Source organism: Chroicocephalus ridibundus, chromosome 9 (assembly GCF_963924245.1).
Source record: "Chroicocephalus ridibundus chromosome 9, bChrRid1.1, whole genome shotgun sequence".
NCBI classification, from domain to species: domain Eukaryota; kingdom Metazoa; phylum Chordata; class Aves; order Charadriiformes; family Laridae; genus Chroicocephalus; species Chroicocephalus ridibundus.
In genome coordinates, this window is record NC_086292.1 from 14,538,285 (window position 1) to 14,559,555 (window position 21,271).

The 21,271-nt window shown below is 42.9% G+C and overlaps 1 protein-coding gene across 1 annotated transcript in view; it reads left to right on the top strand.

Annotated features, from left to right (window-relative positions):
* Window positions 1-12,294: 12,294 nt before the first annotated feature.
* Window positions 12,295-21,271, top strand: part of ALG13 (ALG13 UDP-N-acetylglucosaminyltransferase subunit) — a 31,131-nt gene continuing 22,154 nt past the window's right edge. The window contains 9 exon segments of the mRNA XM_063346747.1: window positions 12,295-12,489; window positions 12,847-13,060; window positions 13,236-13,374; window positions 15,667-15,768; window positions 17,258-17,723; window positions 18,059-18,142; window positions 19,125-19,175; window positions 19,936-19,982; window positions 20,912-20,984. Coding sequence (XP_063202817.1) covers window positions 12,409-12,489; window positions 12,847-13,060; window positions 13,236-13,374; window positions 15,667-15,768; window positions 17,258-17,723; window positions 18,059-18,142; window positions 19,125-19,175; window positions 19,936-19,982; window positions 20,912-20,984 — 1,257 coding nt within the window. The 5' untranslated portion in view covers window positions 12,295-12,408.

The window sequence follows — 21,271 nt, forward strand, 5'->3', positions numbered from 1 at the left end:
AAGGAACTTAGATTGGAAGAAAGGTGTTGTCTATGGGCTAGAACTGTCACATGCAATGAATGACAATGTCAGTAACCCATTTAATTATGTGAAGCTTATGCTATCATCACTCACAGATGCTAGCATCACTCACAGAACGATTACCTTCTCAAAGAAATCAAATGCTGCTGCGTCAGTCTCAGAGGCAGAGACATTGGCAGAATCAATTGCTCTCTTACTGCTAGAGCTGATTTTTTAACAGCACTTGACATACCATTCACCACAATTAACTGCACAAACCTTCATATTTCTCCTCTACTTGGATAAAACAGACTCAGATCAGATGGGAATGGATGGTGTGATTGCTCAGGCTGTCATTTCTTATTCCTTACTTTAGAGCAATGTGACTTCTCTCACAGCAGACTGTGAGAAACCAGCAATAACCAAACTAAATGAAAGAGTCAATGCTGCACATTCAGTCAAAGACTTTGGAATGCAGACAGACTATGAGACTATTTTTAATAAGTATAACCTGCTTTGAAAAAGTCCTTTCAACAACACTGAGGTCAGGTACAGCAAATGCAGCTGAGCTGTACCTAGTTTGTCTCTGTGCATGTTCCATGTGCTTCTCCTTCTATTTACTTTTGCATATCACTGTGTCAACCACTTAAGAAAGAATACAGGAGACTGATTGCAATAAATTATCTAAATAATATCTTAACATTCTTAAATTTACATTCTCTTTGAATGTAACTTAAAGGTAAAATGAGGAGAAGCCAACCAGCTTTCCCTGGACTGTTATCACATGGTTTGACATCAGCATTACAGAGGCAGGAAAACCTGTGAGTTGCTAGGTTTTGTCTGTTTTCTGGAGATTTTGTCTTTGTGGGTGCATAAATTCTCTCAATTGTTTCCTTTAAGGAAAGACAAACACGACAAACAAACATCTCCATGGCCAGGAAGCAGTGAGAGATGTTGTCTTTCTCTCAGGTGATTAGATCCAGCTATACCAGGTCTTCACTTTCCAAAGTATCATCTTTCAGCAGTAATCATCATTTGTTTTTGTTTTTCTTAGTAAACCAATCTGTAAATAAATGCAACATGCAGTCGTCCTCTCGGGATGGCTGTTTATTCTTTCTTGTGAGTCGGAAAGATCGTTCATTCAGTGTTATAAAATATGTGAGACCATCCCATTAAATGAAAATAAGAGTTTGGACTCAATTTCATCAGATAGCTGGGAAGGCATGTTTTAGGCAATTTCAACGTTAAACACTGCCTCTTTATTTAATATTGCAGGTTTAAAACTCATAATAAAACATTAGGCAAAGTAAACTAATGCCTAGTGATATGTGGACGTGTGGTTATCTCATCCCTGAGTGACTGTAGCCTATTCTTTGTCACTTTCATCTACAATCATCCTCTATTGTGCTGAAGAAACCTTGCAGCTCTTCTCTCTGCTGACTTTTTTGCCATTCAGTAGTCTTTTGAGCAACCCTCAGCAGAGCTTTGTAGCTTAATGAATTATCTCAGGTTTGCAGAAATTCAATCAAACTGATGTTGGAACTTGGGCTGAAGAATAGGACTGGGAGTGAGAAAGTCAGAGGCTTTTCCCTTTTCAATCACAGGCAACCCATTTCATGATATAACATGCCTGGTGACAGAAAGCACAATACTCGAAGCTAACTGCATGCCTGAGTAGTCTGAGTACCCATGCTAATTTGGAGTGTCTCAGAACTTCTTCAAAATACAGTAGAATTTGTTTTCAGCAATTTTCTTCCCAAGTCTCTCTAGTCCAACATTATTCCTTGAGTATATGTCAATAAATCTATCGAACTCTCAATTGACAGTAACACTTTTAGGCATAGATCAGTCCTTATACTTAGTACAAGCCTAGATGAAGGATGTTTTCATCCCTAGATGAAGGAGTTTATACAAACTACTACACATTCCGTCTTTGTCTCCCAGGGTAGCCCTTCTTTTTTTCTTTTGGGTTTTTTTGTTTTGGTTTTTTTTTGTGGTACATGGCTGGCACAGGCTTACTCTGGCTCTCTTTATCTATTGAGAAATGTATTATAATTAGAGTTCTTTAAGATTTTTAGCATTTCTCGAGGGGATTAGTTTTTTACAGAAGAAGGGTTTTCTCCATTGTGGGATTCATACCATAATTAGACAAAATGATGGGCTAAGTCCCAGTGGAAAAAATGCACTGTAATTGGTGTTCATTTTTGCTACATAAACCCATAGAGATCATGCTGATTCCTCCTATTGCAGCCACTTCTGAAGCACAGTGTTCAATTTAAAACTTTTGTATCATTATTATTTAGTACTCACAAGTATCCTCAAGACTTTATCTGGCTAAGAAGTCTGATCTGAACCTTCTTCCTCTGAGAAAAATAAAATGCCCCAAAGAAAATTTAAAATCAGTGGCATTTGCATTGCCTAGTCTCAGAAGCAACAGATTACAGGCAGCCATGCTTTGCCCCTTGTCCCTTGTTCAGGCATCCTTGAACTCAAGGATGTTCAAATTAGAAAAGAAACACCTGTCATGGCACAAATCATATCCGTATGTCAAAGTAAGATGCACAAAAGAATTTCTTCCAGCCTACACAGTACATAGGCCAAGAAAATAGCTGATTACAATCATAAAACAGAGGTACCAACCACGAAAGACAGATCTTATTGACCATAAGCAATGTGTGGCCAGTCTTTGTAGAAAATAAATAAAAATATTTAAATGAGTTTATTGCACCTAACAAATCACTAATGAGGATGGGTGTTATTAAGAATTAACCAAATATTTGTAATTAGTTTTTAGAAGAAAAATACCAGTCTTACAAATTTTTGCTATTACCTTGCCGATTTCAGAAATCCAGGATGCTCACAATTAAGCCAAGCAGTTACATTCACCTCAACTACAAATGTATTTTTATGGAGGAACAAAACAGTACTCTGTGTATATGCAATTCTTCTAGCTAATTAGCACCTTGGGGTAGGTTGTTCATAAACAGAAAACAGTAAGGGACCTGCAATATATCCCCGCAGTACCTTGTGTAATACCAGTCTCAGAATCAACAAAGATTTCACTTGAATTCTCACCATGTCACTGCCTCACAAAATAAAAAATAAAATTCCAGGTTCAGAGAAACCAAAGGGAATGATGTTGCCTATTATGACAGAAGTCTAAGGCCCTGGAGAAAAAATGGGACACTGTCTGCTTCAGAAGATGTTTCCTTTTGATCTTAGACACGAATCATTTCTTGAATATCAAAGCTCATTACATGCAGAAAAATTAACTTATTTTACTAGTTATGGCAGAATTGTCATTGTATCAACTGTGGGTGCTGCCACACAATTATATCCCTTAAGTGATATACTTAAAAATCAGACAAACCAAAACCAAGGGCCTTCATTTGGACTGATTTCTTTAACCATGAATCACCATTTTAATATGGCACAGTGACAAGAACAGTTCCTTGTAGTGTGCCGCTAACAGGAAACATTGGTACACAAAGTGTTACTGTAGATGGAAGTACAGGTGGCCATGCATAAGTATGCTACAGGGTGAAGCAAACAGGACTATTGTGAGTTCAGTAAGGTTTTCTCTAGGGACAAGATATTGTAAAACGGTCTTGTTTTGACATTAGTGCATGCAGCAGTAATGGCTCTCCCAAATGTAACACTGAGCTGTGGTTTAGATCTAAGTCACTTAAATTACACCTGGGATGAATCTGGTCCAATAGTTCTGAGCAAGTTCTAGCAAGATTATTTATTTTAACATTTATCCAGAATGTTATCCTGGAATTATGATGCAAGAAATCATGAGGGAAGATTCACCATTATATGTTGATACCTAAATAAGAGTAAATATTTGTAAAACACACAGGCACACACACTCAAAACAGTTTTCCAGTTGTAAACATGACTATGTATCTCTTACACATCTCTCTGCATACATCATTAGGACATTAAAAAATAAAAGCCACAATTTTTTATCTTCACATCTTTGTGAAATTCACCGCATAATATTAACCTTCTGGTTTGCCTCTGCATAAAATATTTCTAGCATTTCTGGTCGTAAAAAGAAGGCCATAAACAGGAAATACATGCAAACAAAGATGTTTCTGGTATTGATTCTTTTCAGTATGATTCACTGCTATATAAACACGCAAACAAAAAAAACGGTGGCCCAGACAGAGCTCTTAAAGAACCTCCAAGTGGAGCTCAGTGGTTTTGGCAGGTATCTAGTGGCTACTTTGATCCCTGATGTCTAATGGAAACTGGACTACCTGTAAATAAGAAGCTGACTATCATCTTATGAGTACAAACAAAAAGGAGAGATAAATGAATCACGACTGTCACTGCTATTAGCACCCCTACTGCTGTTGCAAAGGCTTGGAAATGATGCAGAGGTACAGTTCCTCTAAATAAGACTTGCTGGAAACAGGCAGGCTCAGTGCATGAAACATTTGATCTTCCAGGCCTTGTGCAGATCTGTGTTGGCTATCTCTGTTGATCAGCTGGGAAGTGAATCTCAGATGCCTTCACTATTTCACTTTGGTTTTGAGAGCCAGCTTGAGAAGAAAAAACAGGCATTGCAAATGTAAAGATGCTAATACTATGCTAAAAAGACGAGCAAAAAGGAGCCTGCATGCTCCCTGCCTTTTGATCCCCTCGATGCAGCGTATGCCGGCAGCCCTCTACTGGCATGAATGCCACTGAGCATGTGTGCCCAACACCCATGCTCTTCTGTTTTCTTTTCAGGCAGAATTAGAGTAGCTTTTCATTAATTGCAAAGTATACTCAGCCAGTCTACATACTTCCAAAATCCATTTACTTAATCAGTCAACTGACTTAGATGTTCCTAAAGACTTCGGAAGAGCAGTTCAAAATGCCTACACAATCTACTGCTGCCGAGAGCCAGCTATTGGAAAACAATAGGCAAATGGATAGAGGTGAAATTTAGACTGGGTTCACAGGTAACCCCCTTACCTATTTTTATGCTGCATGGCAGAGAGAGATATTTGTATGTACTCGTATAGTTGGGACTAGCTGAGAAAAGGGAGGAAATTTGCTCACTTGAAGCTCCTTCCTAAAAATCTAAAACTGTTGGTTTACTTGAGCATAATATTCTAATTTCTTTCAAAAATGCACATCAAAAAGAATAATTGAAACATGAAGTCTATCTCAGTGCTTGTAAAAATGCATGCAAGGCCACCTCAGGATTTGATTACATGTGCACTAGAACAAGCTGCCTTCAGAGAACAAAGCTCAATTGATTTCAGGGAGTTCGATTTGCCTGGATGAAAATGAATTTTTAATAGATTTCGTTGTCAGAGGGATTATGCAGGAATATGAAATGGCAGGGCATTCACACCGTGGATTGCTGTGGAGGTGTTTGCTCGTGGCTAGTAGGCAGGAATAGTGGCGTTTGTTTTCCACACAGCAAGGAGTAGTGCCAGGCTGTCACAGGCAGAGATTCCCTGGGGAGCTGAAGGGACCAGTTGCCAGGAGACATCACCATATCGAGCCTTCACAGCCAGGATAACTTTCCTTGTGACAGACCTCAGACTCCCTCCTACGTCTGCATACTGGCCTGTTTTGCAACCTTTCTTCAAATTATTTCCTTTACAATCTCCCAAATATCCCCAATACTTACTGGAAATTACCAGCTTTGAGAAATTTCATTTGACGTGAAGCCTGTTTTCTGGTTCTGAAATGCAAGTATTTTACCCTTGACACAAACCTAGCAGAGGCATCAAGCACCAGTAAAGATCCAGTTCAACAGCTGGTACAAATTAGTTGAGCCACACTCCTTGTATCAAGGATTGAAACACTGTATGTGGTATATCCCAGTGTAGAGGTGACCTCCTCTTCATGAGCAGGGCAAAGACCAGCAGCACTTGACTTTCATAAATTAGTAAGCTTTGAACTTCTAGAAGTCAGGTCTCAAAGAATCATGATATTGTTTAAATACAAAGCAAAACAGGAGTAATAAAAAGTTACATAGTTATAGATATACAATATTACTTATGTGTTAGTCTTCAGGGCCTTAAGATTCAGTGAGTCATTTTCTCAGTGTCCTCTTCAGAAGCATAAGGCCTTAAAAATCATGATTATGTATTTCCAGAATGTGGGGCTTCAAATACTGCAAAATTCAGAAAAATCCATAAGAGTTGTCAGATCATGGATACTCATTCTACCTAAGCCACAGCCTCCCCTTCCACTTCAAATGTGAAATACTTAGTGGACACAGTTCCTCTCTGCTGCTTCAGCGCCTGCCTTCTGCTAGTCAGCCCTGAGGAAGAGGTGATCTAACATCCCCCTCGCTGTCTCCAGTCAGTCTGAGCCTTTGTGTATCTGTAGGCTCCCTGACAATCACCACTGCCAAATAAGAAGCCCACAAAGAGACAATTCAAATGATGTAGAAATGCTGCGATGAAATATTTCAAAGTATACTACGTTCCTCTGTTCAAATTGTTCCTCTGCTGTTTTCCCAGACCAAGCATCTCTGAATCATGGTAATATGAAGGAATTATTCCCCAAAATATCCTCCATCTAATTTTCACATTTCCCTACAGTAACAGAAATATCATCCCCCATTGGTACAACACTACATCTAAATGAGACAGGAAAAGGAAGTGAACATTTTTTCAGTTCAAATTTATATAATGCCAACTAGAAATAGAACTAAGACTATCCTTACTCATTTTGCACATTCATAAACATATAAAAAGTACTGACACATAGTGTAAATTTAGTTGCTCTCTTCTGCCTCATGTCTTCCACTGCACCGTTATACCTTAAGTCAAATGGAAAATCAATCTGTGCACAAAATACAAGGTAAAGGAAAGACAGCGTTGCATCTTTAAGTAACTAGTCATCGGTTCTTTTTTTTCCTTTAAAGAAAATCAGACTTTGTAGGCTTACAGGTTTACCTGCCTTGCTGCTGGTGTATATTTTTAAATGATTCATTATGATTCATTACCTGATACATTGTCTCCAGACCATGCATTTCAGGGGTCATCAGAGTTTTATGGTAACAGTTGTGACTTAGTCTTCAGACTTCAAGAGCAAACCAAGGGCAGTATGTAGTTTCCAGAAACCAAGATGTGAACTGACTAGTTCATGCATTTTCTTACTCCTGAATAATATAATTATGGAGCTTTCAGGGCAAACTGTGGCAAGCTGAGCTGAATACAAAGCGACAGTGCTCAAAACTGAGCCATCCAGAAATATTTCAAATAAAGGCTAAGGAGAAAGGAGGAAGCACGCATCATTTCTCACTTAACAAAAAACCATCTTGCACTCATGCCATTTTCAGTTTCTTGCCCAGATGTTGTCATGGGAAGAAATATCAGAATATAAATTATGCCATAAAAAGCACAGATGGGAACAAGCTCTTACAAGAATGTATCTTCCATTTTAGCCCTTTTCTAGCCTCTCTCTGGGGTCTTGGACTACATTATGTCAGATTGAGCATGTATTTCTTGCATGTTCTTGATAACACCACACACACATATCTTGGAGAGAAAAAATTGGCACTGTAAAGAGAGACTCTCCAGCCCAAGCAGGGACAGGTTCACACAAGGTTTGTCCCAAAGGCAATGGGCACTCGACCACCTGAGCCACATGGCTCAGAGAATGTGATCGCAGCTACTAATGGCAATTAAGAGGTAGACATTGCTACCATTTCCCAGCATTTAAGCCAATCTAAATCCAAGGTGCCACAATTCTGCCTCCTTCCTTGTGCTAGTAGTGGTACTTGTGCAACTCGGGGAACTAACTGCAAACACATCATTTTCCTCTTAAATCAGTTCTCTGCATTGGATCAGTATGTAGTTGTATGAGTATTTGTAGAAACATAGAGCAGGGGAAGCCAGAAACAAGGCAGATACAAATTAGCATCAGATTGACTCCTATAATGGATGGCTTTCTCTTTTATTTTTAGTTTAAATCACCCTAACAAGCCTAATTTAATGTGCAAGTGGAATGTATCCTCCACTGAAAACTCAATGCAAATTTAAGTCACTGCAAAGTTACTTGTGAATATTTTTTTCTTCTAGTCCCTATAAAGCATGATTCTGGGAGTACAAACTGCAGAGGACACTGACTTTCAATGACACATTAAAAATACCATGCTGGAATCACACAGACCTGCTCCATACTGCAGAAATCATTCCAGTTATTTCTGAATTCCCTTCATTCTAGAAAGCAAATGAGCAAAACATGGTCCTGTAGAAGTGAAATTCAGCACTCATACAAGAAAAAGCAAAAGAATCAAATGCAAAACCTGATGGGCCATGATCCTGAACATATCGTATTTTAAAAATAGCTGGTTTAACCCTTATTTCAAACAAAACTGTATATAACGTCTTCCACAAGGAGTATTAAAAGAGATTCAGCATAAGGACTCCCTGTTGACAGGTGCTCACTCACTCCTGGACATTTTTGATTAAGAAAACTGAAAGATAGGTTCCATTTGACATGCTAGTAACATTAGGTCTGTTTTTGCAACCTACCAAGTATGGTCAGCTGTCCTTGAAACTTGAAGTACTGTGCTCTTATGCAATCAGGCCTTCTACACTTTGGAAAAAGAGCAGTATGCTTTCCTCTCTTTGAGCAGCCCTTCGATCACACAGAAATCAGTCCAAACCTCTTCTTAAGACTAAGAAGAAGTCAGTGAATCTTTTTTTTTCTTGAGCTGCGTGCACATCACCTAACATGTCATTCACCCAAAATGCCAAACGTTTCATTTAACGTGTGAATACCCTAAAGCAATAAAAAGAATAATTGAGCAGAGTTTAGAAAATACCACTAAATAGGCACCCATTGAATGGAATAATAAGGCGTTTTTCTGTATGCAAACATTAATAATAAGAGCAAACCTAAATACAGGAATTTAACTCACTGTACTATGCAGACTGTACTGCAGTTTCTCTCTCCCTTGAGGGTTAGGAAGACAAGTATTATTAAAAGTGTCTTCATTTTTCTAAACACATTTTACTCTGCTGAAATTTGAGGGAGCAGACAGTGCAACTATGAAGAAGTTGCTGCTCATGCATGGAATATTTTCTTGAGAGTGCCTTACTTTATAGGAACTTTAAGTTATAGGTGGATGGTTGAAAGCAAGGTACAATGGCAAACACTGGAAACTTGTTCTAACTGCAGGATGAGTGTGGAATTATCATGATGGTGAGTTTATTTTTCAATTTTGGTGGAGTAAGAGCATGCATATGGTGATTTATAGTGCTTTAGTTAGAAATGAGCAGTAATTTCCTGAACTACTGTAATTAACCTAATATAAAATGACATAAACAGGAAAACACTCTGATATATTTAATTTCTATCCTCATAAAAAAAACTATAATCATTTAATTATCCTGTCCTCACCTTTCCTCAGAAAGTTTTATACATGTGCTGACCCTCGTCTTTGACACACCTGAAAAATTCAGCATCCTTCCTTTCATCCCAAAGTCTGACTTCCTATCCATCAGTTTTCAGGGCCTTGACTGCACTAATAGATCTTAATTGCCCTGACCAGCCTCATCTGGGGCTTCCACCCGCACACTCTGATAGGGACTTCATTTAAGATTTGGCTTTAAGTAGAATCATAGAATGGTTTGGGTTAGAAGGGACCTTAAAGATCATTTAATTCTTGGCCCCTCCCTCAGCTATTGGAAGGCTGACATAAGGTCTCCACAGAGCCTTCTCTTCTCCAGGCTGAGCAACCTCAAGTCTCTCAGGCTGTCCTCATAGGGGAGGTGCTCCAGCCTCCTGATCATCTTTTTGGCCTCCTCTGGACTTGCTAAAGCAGGTCCATGTCTTTCTTACACTGGGATGACAGACGTGAGTTGTAGGTGTCCTTGCTGCTAGTTCTGCTCCTGAATTGCTGTTTGAGTTTCCTGAATTGGTCTTGGAAATGGCTTGTTACCTTGTCTTTGCCTGATGGTCTCTGTACCACTGGACTTGTTGCTGCCACTGCTCTGTTTGCTTTTCTCTGGTGTGGTCACACTGTGCTCTTAGTGATATCTTTGCCTGGCTTGTGTTGTGGTCACCCTCAGCTCCTGGCTTCCTTGTCCTGAGGGAGAGCAGTAAGAGCTGGGTCAGGCTGGTCAGGGCCACTAAGGCCCTGTGCGCTCAGGACTCTGATATTGTTTTGCTCTACAGCATGTTTCCCAAGATAAAGTGATACACCCACACCCGCCATGTCTGCTGTCAGCACCATTTGCTTTAATCAAAAAATAAATACATTTCAGTGTGGCTCATTATGCTAAATGAAAGCAACAGGGGGCTAATGAGCATTGTGAATGAGTCATTAACATGGCAATCAGAGGTATCCTCAAGATAGCTACATCTTTTCTGCATATTTCTTGGAACGCTCAGTAGCGTATAGAGATGTGACCTCATCTATTGAATTTAATTCAGGGAATAAATAGATTTAGATATCTAACTTGAGTAGTTTCTTTTTGTAGAATTGTACATTGTGTGACACTTGCATTTAAGAAAGAAAACTGCTAGTAGTTTGTGCAGCTGATAAGGGGTTATTCTTAACCTTCAGTGGATGAAACTGTGTTACCAAATTTAATGTTTGGATTTTTTTTTTTAAATTAAAATGTTATCCCCCTCTCTCTCCCCAGGTTTTCATCACAAAGGGGAAATGTACCTGAAATAATAAATTTACTGGTAACTTCATCTTTGCAATTGATTTAATGTGGTTTAGCACTGAATAGCATTTGTATTTTTCAGAAAGGGCCTTTATCTCCAGCCTTAACTCCTGCCTGATTTACTGTCCCTTGGCTCTTAGGATCCCATTCCATAGCTGGCACGCTTTTGCCCAAGGGAGTGCTTTTCCTCAGTCCTTGTAAGAAGGTAGTAAGACCAGCCTGAAACAGCATCAGAATGATGTGTGCTTAAAGAAAGAGCAATAGAGAGGAGGTGAAACATACGTGTATTCAATGATACTGAGAATGTATCTTTCAAAAGGCCAAGGGAAGGAGGATGCAGGCAAAAAACCAATTCAATATTTTAAAAAATTTGCTACAATGAAGATTTTTAAAGGACTCAATTCTCTGCAATTAATATAATCACCTCCCACAGAAAGGTTTAGATGAGATAAATTGCTAAACACTGCCTTGCAAGTGGAAAAACAGACAAGATAAGCACCTCCCCGAGGTGCTAACACTGGTCAGTGGCAAAGTGAGGAAAAGAAACCAGGCTTTGATTTCAGTTTTGCTTTCAGGGTTTTCTCTGAGCTGCAATCTTGGCTCCGGTGACAGGTTCCTCTATTTAGGCCAAATAATTTTTATGCCTGACTTTCTGGAATCAACTAAGAGCCAGCAGACAGCTGTTTGTTGTTGGAGTTTGCAGTATTTCTGTGATTTTTTTTGAGTGGACACAGTGCACATACATAGCCAGAATTATTAAAGTTATCTAAATACAACATAGAATACAGAGTCCAAACTATTTTTGTCTTATTTCCTTCTGTCTCCCACCTTCACCAGTCCCTGCGGTATCAGTGGAAGGATATCCACACAGCAAAACCACCTCAGCTGACAGAAATGCGTGCAGTCTTCTCCTGCCTTCAGTCATTTGAAGGTAGGGTTGTATCCCATGCATTTGCTCTGCAATGCTATGATGTGTTCCCTGGTGCTCTGGGGGACTAGATGCTCTGACAAGAAGGAAGGTGTGCTCCCCTGTGAGGCCCAGTGCTCAAGGGACTGTGTCAGCCCACCGCTCTAGGGCTGACATTACAGGACTCACTGCAGCACTGAAACATCCATCTCTCCTCCAAAGCATGACTGACTGCTTATTTGCTACTGTCCTTTTGTAGTGTTACTCCCACAGTAAGTGGCACAAGAGGCTCGGGTCAGGCTGGGAAATCCCGTGCCCAGCCCAGGTCAGTTAGCCTATTAAAAAAAAGGTAGCTTGGCCATCTGTAGGAATGGCAGGCTGCAGAACGCACCCAGCGCCTTGCCCCAGTCAGACTGCCAGTTACAGTGATCTGTGCCCCAAGTGCTAAAATAACATGTGGAGGGCAAAAATTTCTTAATCCCTTTTCCAAATTTGGGTTACTTTCCCCGCTCTCCCCTTCCCTGAAAGTCTGAAGAACTGAGACACTCGTGGGCTACCATGCTGAGGCTGATGATCTCCGCCGGCGAATGGGCTCCTTAGACAGAGCGGGCGCCGTCCCTGCTGGTCCCACACCGCTGCAGCGGGTCCGGCCGTCCCACGGCACCGGGAACTATCCCGTCCCCGCGCCCGGGCGGGCGGAGCCAGCAGGCATAAAGGAGCTCCCGCCGTCCGTGGGGAGAGGGGGGCGTGCCCCCGGCAGCCATTTTGGGGAGCGCTGAGGCGAGCGGGCGGTGCGCGGCGCCCCCTGGCGGCTCCCCGCCCGCAGATCAGCTGCGAGCGGGCGGGCGGCCGGCCGCCATGAAGTCGGTTTTCGTCACCGTGGGCACCACCAGCTTCGACGACCTGATCGCGACCGTCTGCTCCCCGGCGGCCCTGCAGGTAAGGCGGCGGAGAGCCGGGCTCCGCGGGCAGCGAGGCCGGGCCTTCCCCTGACAGCATGGCCGTAGCGCGTGCGCGCTGGGAGCTGTCCCGCCCTCCCCGGTCCACCACTGACTGGCGGGGGCGCCTGAAGGAGCGGGAGGCGCGGAGTAGTGGGAGCGCTTGCGGGCGGGGGGTGCGGCGCTGAGGTGAGGTGAAGAGGTGGCGGCGAAGAAAGAAAAGGAGGGAGGGAGGGAAGGAAGGAAGGTGGGGAGGGGTGCCAGTGGTCCCCGGGCCGGGGTAACTGGGAGCAGGGCCTGGCGCCCGACCTCCCCACACGCCCCCAGGCGCCTCCGACCCTCCTTCCCTCCGCCGCAGGTGCTGCAGAGCCGCGGCTACCAGAAGCTGGTGCTGCAGGTCGGGCGGGGCGAGCTGAAGCCGGCGCCGCGCAGTAGCCAGGCCGTGGCGGTGGAAGCCTTCCGCTTCAAGGACTCGCTGGCCGAGGACCTGAGGAGGGCGGACCTGGTCATCAGCCACGCAGGTAGAGCCCCGTTTGATTGCCCAGCTTGTTCTCCTGGGGACAGGAGTGGAGGTCAGTTGGTTGAAGTCTGTCAATCTACGGCTCGGGGCTGGTCTGGCAGTGACTGTTCAGGCCCACAGCTAGAGCTGGGTGGTTTAATGTTCACCTTCAGGGGTCTCGTGTGTTTCCACAGCAAACATTTCATCTGTCAGGGCAAAGACTCATTGTGTTTCTGTTTCTCCTGTAGGTGCAGGTAGCTGTCTGGAGACTCTAGAAAAAGGAAAACCACTAGTAGTAGTAATAAATGAAAAGCTGATGAACAACCATCAGCTTGAACTGGCAAAACAGCTCCACAGGGATGGGCACGTCCTCTGCTGTAATTGCAGGTACGGAGCTGCTCCAGCTGTCCCGTTTGATCAAGCAGTGTTCAACACCATCGCTCAGTGTGTTATTACACTATTGAGAACGTAACAAGGAAATTTACATCCTTCTCAGTAACAACCATTTGTTTGCAAGGTAGATTTTTCCATAGTGGATAGGTTAACATTAGGTGCTAATTTAGCAAATTTAGCAAGCCTTTTGACCGTGACTCCTTTTAAATCTTTTTTTTTTTTTTTGAGGGCACAGGTATTCAGATTGGAAGAAGAATGATTTAAACCAAATAGAAGTGGTTGAATTTGGAACAGTCAGGTAGCATCCTAGAGGCACCTAACAGCTTCTCTCTTTCATATTAGTTGTCAGATTCTTTTTTGAAGTCTAGAAGTAATACAATCCAAACCATTGGTTTGTAACCGTGAACCATAAGGAATAAATTGCTCCCTGCAGACTTAAGACTCCATTTCTTCATTTTGCTATGTGGATTTTCCTTGTAAAGGGCACTAAAGTTGACTGTATAGGTGTAGTGACACAATAAAATTAAAAGTATCTGGAGCATTTAGAACAAAACATAAGAATAGCCTTACTGATATGGATCGGGGTCCACGTAGCTCAATATCCTATTTGCAGTGGCCACATGCAGATGCCCAGCCAAAAGCAGAAACAGGACAAGAACACAGAATCAGAATGGTTTGGGTTGGAAGGGACGTTAAAGATCATCCAGTTCCAACCCCCTGCCATGGGCAGGGACATCTCCCACTAGACCAGGTTGCTCCAAGCCCCATCCAGCCTGGCCTTGAACACCTCCAGGGATGGGGCAGCCACAGCTTCTCTGGGCAACCTGTTCCAGTGTCTTGCCACCCTCACAGTAAAGAATTTCTTCCTAATCTCTAATCTAATTCTCCCCTTTTTCAGTTAAAAACTGTTACCCCTCATCCTGTTGCTACACTTCCTAATAAAGAGTTGTTCCCCATCTGACCTGTAGGCCTCTTTTAGGTACTGGAAGGGGCTATAGGGTCTCCCCAGAGTCTTCTCCAGGTTGAACAACCCCAACTCTCAACCAGTCTCTATGGGAGAGGTGCTCCAGCCCTCTGATCATCTTCGTGGCCTCTTCTGGACTCACAACAACAGGTCCATGTCCTTCTTATGTTGGGGCCCCAGAGCTGGATGCAATACTGCAGGTGGGGTTTCATAAGAGTGGAGCAGAGAAGCAGAATCACCTCCCTCGCCTTGCTGGCCACACTTCTTTTGATGCAGTCCATTGTATGACATATTGTACTTCCTTATATTACTTTCCTTCCCATGCTGTTAAGTACTCTGTTCAGAGGGTTCCTAAATCAAGATGCTGTCTGGTTAGTAACTTTAAATACCTCTGTCTTCCAAGTACTTATTCAGGCTGCCCTTTTAACCAAACTTCCTGAATCCACCGTGTCCTCTGACAAGGAGTTTCACAGATTTACTGTCTGTCCGGAAAAAAAAATAACCCAAAAACTAACAAAACAAACCAGCAAACAACCTCCCCAAAAAACCCACCACCACCAACAAAAAAACCATCCCCTTTTGTTTGTGTTCACCTTGGCTCTTGTTAGTTTCATTTGCTCTTGTTTTGACTATATCTCACTGTTTTTATTTACGATTATTTATGATGGATTGCACTCTATAAATAACAGATGACCTCTAAATTGAAGGCAGAGGAAATGCAACTCCCATTATTTAGTCTGTGTCTTGTTCCTTTGCCCTGAAAATAGGATTTCATATGTTTCAGAAGAGCCTTCTGAAAAGACCAGGCCTGTCATTCGTTTATATTGGGCAAGTTTCTTAAACTTATCTCAGTGCTTCTGACAGCTTCGGAGACAGGAAGGAGTTTTTATTTATATTTGTTGAACAGTGCCTAGCATTTAAGCCTTATTGGCAGCCTAATAATAGCAAGCTAACAGGTTGTTTTACCTGTTCTTTCTGGCTACGTGTTAAGTGGAGAACTGTGCCATGTATTCCAATAGGATAAATTTCCTGGTACAGATCTTGTACAACACTGCAACCACAGAAGATTAAAAAGTTAGAGCTGAAGTTGTCCATGAAAGTTCTGATGCAGGCTGAAGTGTGTTCTCAGCAGTGCTGCCTATGAGCCAGTGGTGGTTGAGGCCTGCTGGTTTGTGGGGTCTCTTCTTCAATACATGTCCTTATTTTTGTTTCTGTGCTAAAGGATTATGTACGTATGAATAGAAAAAATTGTGTGAAGAAAAAATTCCCTTTGGGATGGATTTTTTTTTTTTTAAATTTTTGGTTCTGATTTGTTTTTACAGCACTCTCGTGGAGACACTGCAGTTGATGGACTTGTCAACTTTGAAACCTTTCCCTCCTGGACAGCCGGAAAAGTTTGCTTTGTTCTTGGATAAAGTTGTTGGGTTTCAATAAATAATACAGAGGAATAAAAATGTCAGAATAAAACTTTTGTCTTCTCCTGGTAAGGCCTTCCATACTTAAGAGTCTACCAACTGGGACAAACCCTCAAAGAAACTGTCTGTTAATATTAATTGACATTAAATGGTTTCCCATTTAGTGACAGTTTGAAGTCATCAAGCTTTATGCTTAAAAGATCATAGTGCCAATAAGCAGGGAGTGTGTGTGTGGGGGGAGTATGAACTGTCTAGCTTCTTAGACAGACAGATATTTACATCACAAAATATGCACTGAGTTGGTAATTCCAGTGAGGAGGACAAGCTAAATTACTTAACAGGCATGGCAGATACATAGTGGTTTCTTAACCATATTTACCTAGTACTAGTGGAAAGAAGTTGTCCTTGTTGAGGTTCCTGCAATGTTCTGCAAATAAGCAGATGCCTTCAGCTCTCATTTCAAGTGTTTACAGAAGCACTGAAAAGAGAATTTAAAAAGAGATTTAAATGTCTTTAAAGGGAAAGGGGCATGTGGTGAATCTGGGTGGGAAAAATCAAGAGCTGCAAACCTGCTGCCAAACTGCCCACCAAACCCAAACCACCTTGGTTTTGGGTGATTTACTCCCAAAGTAAAACATGGCCTATAGGAAAGGAATGGTGTTGACAATACAATCAATCCATTTACGGGGTGTTGTCCCATCGTTGCTTGGTTTGGACTATTGTAAAGAGCAGTGTTTCCTATTTGACGCTGATCGGAGCAACCCATTTAAAGTACTGAAATTGTCAACCGTGTTGATGCTACCATCAATTTGTTTAAGTTAATATTTTGAAAAACAACGGTTATTTAAACTTAAAATGTTCATGCAGGCTATTTGGTCTGTAGTACTCTAGAGTTGTGTAAGTGCCTAGTTGGTGCTAACTGCCCTCCCTACAAGTACGTTATTTGTTTGGGTTTGTTTGTTGGTGTTGCTTAAAACAAGAAAAAGAAACTTCTGAATCGGTGCATCTGATGCCCGAGTGCAATTTTTACTAGCAAATTAAAGGCACATAGAAGCATTCTCCTAATTAAATCATGCAGCACAGTTATACAAGAGTGATTTTTGCCGACCCTCCAATACTTTAACTAAGACTTTCATGCCTTTAAGGATTGGTATAGAGCTGTTGTTACTTCAAGTTTACCGCTAGCAGCTTATCTCCAGTCCGAGAGCATGAAGGAATGTCACAGGAAATTCTGAATAACCGTTTTGACTGATTTTTCCAGCAGTTATCTGCAGTCATGGGCACACCAAGCAATGAAGTTGGAAGGAGCTGGCTTAGCAAGGGCTCCATTCTCTTCCCCAGGCAGGTCTGGAAGGCAACGGCCTCCGCTGGGACTTAACTTGGTTTGGGGTGCCCACCTGTGCTGAGAGCCGGGGGGCCGGAGGAGAAGAGCTCCTCAGGGGGAGAGCGGCAGAGGTATTCGGGACCCTTCGCGGGCACCTCAAAATGGCTGCTGCAGGCGGCACCTCACTGCGGGCGCACCGCTCGCGACCACCTTTTGGGGCAGGCGGCAGGCAAAGGTAACTGGGCCCAGCTCCCCCGGGCTAGGGCCGAGTCGGGGGCGGGCTCCGCGCTCGGCAGGGCCCGGCGGCGGCGGGCCGGGGGATGCCGGCGGTCGCGGCGGGCCATGGCGGGCCGGGCCGCGCAGGTGGGTGCGGAGGGCGCGGCCCCTCATTAGCAGCAGCCGCGTGCCCTGCCGCCGCGCGCCCTGCCGCCACGCGCAGCCTCCCCCGCAGAGTCCCCGCTCCTGCCCGCGCCGCCCCAGCCCTCGCCGCCCGGGCAAGATGCAGAAGGGCTGGAAGAAGTACTTCGGGCAGAAGTCCTTCAGCGAGGTGGCTATGGACGAGTACCTCGGTAGCCTGGGGCTGTACCGCAAGATGACGGCTAAGGACGCCTCCTGTCTCTTCCGAGCCGTCTCGGAGCAGGTGGGCACCGGCAACAGCCTCGGGGGGAGCCGGGGCGCCTCAGGCCCTCGGCGGGGCGGGCACGGCTGGCGGTGTCTGCTCCAGGCCCGTGGCGGGCGGGGGGAGCTCCTGGAGCCCCCTCCCGGGAGCCCGCAGTGAGGTGTCGCGGGCGGGGAAGGGTACAGGGTCCTGGGTCACTTGGGCTTTCCTCAGCTTCTTCCCCCGAGTGCCTGTGGCCCTCTGAAGTGTCTCCCTCTCTCTGTTTTGTGTTAGTCCTTAAATAATCCTAATGTGAAGTATAAATTAAACTTTGCAATTTTCTTCTTGTTTCTTTCCTTACCTTTATTTTCTTTCAGCTGTTTTCATCTCAAATTCATCACGTGGAAGTTAGGAAAGCTTGTGTCTTGTTTATGAGGCAACACCAGGATAAGTTTGAATCTGTAAGTAATGCGTGCATAAGGCAGTCTTGCACCCTTAGTGAGGAAGTAATGTGGGAGGGGGTGAGTGGTTTAGCCATAAACATGCCCACATAAACATATGCACTGCAAACATGTCATGCTTTGCCAGGATGGATGCATGTTAGAGGAGAGAAATGGCAGGGTGATTGCTTGCTTGCCTTATTTGAGTTGCAATCACACAAGTTTTATTTGTCTTTATACTTCTGAAGTTCCTGAAATCAAGCGAGTTACTAATACCCCGGTAACTAGTGGAGTGACAGTCATTTGTGTAGTATATTCTCTGTGGACCAGCCATTGCAGAATTTAGTACATAGAAAATATGTAGGACTTTGGACTAAGAAACAAAAATCAAAAGATAGTGGAAGACTCCAGAGCGTGTTTAACTGTTGCATAAAGTCATGGGTTTGGGGGTGTTTGATGGTTGGTTTTGTGTGTGGTGGTTTTTGTGGCTGTGGGTGCGTGTGGCAGTTTGTACCAGGGTGGTGTGGGTTTTGTGTGGTGGTTTATGCAGAGTTGGGGTCTGTTTGGGGTTTTTTTTGGTGTGGGTTTTGTGGTTTGTTTTTTTTTTGTTTGTTTGTTGTTGTGTTGGGTTTTTTTTCCACTGTAATGGCAGTTAAGCGCTTAATCTAATCTAGGAAGGAGGTAAGTCACTGAATGTTACTCGTACTCATGCTCTTAATTTTTTTAGGATCTCTTGGTATTTCCACATTGGTATCCCAAATCATTCCCATGCTCAAAGGCAGGGAACAGCTGAAGTCATACCCCTAGTCAGACCACAGCCCTTCAGAACCCCAGAATGATAGGAATTGGCAGACTAGTCCCAAGTTTGGTGTCTGTGTCCTTACTGCCTGCCCTGTTCCCTCCAGTTCAACAGCTAGTAATGTATGGCATTGTGTTTAGGTTTAACTTTGCTTTCCAATTGGCTGCATTTTTATATTTATTTTCATCTTTGTTTTGTTGAAAGTATGTGGAAGGATCATTTGAGAAATACCTTGAACGACTAGGAGATCCAAAGGTAAGACTGATCTAATACTTATCGAGTTAAATTTTGAGGAAACTTGAATAGGAAAGTAATTAGGTGATGGTTTAAAATGTGGTGATTGGGGCAGTGTTGGGTTTTTTTTCTAAATATACCCCAATCCTGGGGTCTCATTTGCATAGATGATACTATGGGTTTGTTCAGAATATTCACATGTATAAACAGTAACAATTCTAGTGGGGAATTTTTGTTGGTTAAAAGGAGGAATCTGTGCAGGCTGGACAGTAAAGCTAAGGCCTCTTGTGGGCCTTATTCATAACTGCAATTCTTCTTAGAGAAGGAAAAAGCAAAGTACATGGAGCGTACCTTACATCAAATGTTTATCAGACTTTACAATCCCTTGCTGCTGCTTTTACCCCCAGGTTCAAATATTAGAATTCAAACTATTATTTCTTTAGTCTTGAACCAATATGTGTGGTAAATGCAGCAGTCTCTGAAACAAATCTAATGAATTTAATTAACAAAAATGTATCTTGAGTGACGTGTTTAATAGTCACTGCCAGAACTAGCTCCATTTTACTCAGCTTGGTAATCGTGGACATCCCATGTTTCAGACTTCTCCTCCCCCCCCCCCCCCCCTCAAATCCCAATATCTCAATTCTCAATGCATTGATTGATTGTTTTAACAAATAAACATGAGTTCAGTTAAGTATTTTAATACTACAGAGAGGTGGAATAGAATTCCGTGTGTTGAAGGCGGCCCTGCTATCTCATGTAATCTCATAATCTTGCATAGGAAAGTGCTGGCCAGCTGGAAATGAGTGCTTTATCAGTGATGTACAAGTAAGTGTCTCTTTCTTAAGTTTTGCTTTGGTTTGGACTTGATGGTGTTTGGGTTCTGCCTCAGAACATTTTATTTGTTTGTCTCTGAGATACTAATGTGTGAAACATGGTGAGAAATGCTACCCTAACAAACTTAAAATAACATGTGAATGGGAGCCATCACAGCCCAAGTTCTCATAGTGTGAGTTAAGGGGAGGGTCGATTTCCAGCGATGTTTATTTGTTATCATTTTGCTAATGTTAAACTCTGAAGTCAAGTGTTTCCTTTTGGTGGCTGAAGGATGGAAAATAGGAAAAAGCAAGGAGCTGGTGTGTAGTGGAAACACTATGTGGTAGTTAGTATGACTAAAACTCACGTGGGCGTTCTTGAAAGCTCCGGTAGTGAGAAATACTCGCCTTACTTGGTGCGTAAACCCTGATATTTATTTCAAAGATAACATAAGCCTGTACAGGTGCTGCTGTCTTGCTAAAAATGTTGCTAACCTGTAATAAGCAGTCTGGCTCTCCAGTGGTAGAAGGAAGAGCTGTCCCTTTGCAGGCTCGTTCTGTTCCAGTACTAAAGGAACAAACTGAAGTGTTACACAAGTTACTAGTTCTGCGTATGGAGGCTCTAGGCCTTTTACAGAATGACCAAATCACTTAGACTTAATTGTCTCAGTGTCTGAGCACCCTGCCATAAGACTAAGTACGTGACCTAATCTGTGACTAAAAATGGTCTTCCCCAGATAATTTCCCCCCCCCCCCCCGAGTATTGTTTGCTCATCTAGCTATTGCTGTATGGCAGCGTTCATTTATCAGGAAAAGTATTCTACTTGATGTTTCTATAAACCAACAGCAGATTCTCTAGAACACCTGCCCGCAAACTTCTTCATAATGTGGCTCTACTAAAAGTGTGCTCTTTGAAGTCTTGTTTTTCCTCTGCTTACCTAGGCGAGACTTTATTCTGTATCGGTACCCTGGAAAGCCACCCACTTATGCTACAGACAATGGCTTTGAAGACAAGGTGAGAAGTGAGGCAATTTCCTATCCCTACCTACTGGAGGTAATCCTAGTTACCTCCAGTCCTGCTTAGTTGTAAAAACTTGCCACTGGAATTGAGGTCTTGTAACTCCAGTGCTCTTGCATACCTGAACAAAACCCCAAAGCTGTCTTCAGCTTATAGAAAAAGCACAGTATTTGCACATCAGTTAACTCAATTATAGTAGCTTTGCTTTCCATCTGAGGAATGGATTGTTTGCTGTTCCCTGCCAATTTTTTGTTACTCCAGCTTATTATTGGAAAGAAGTTTAT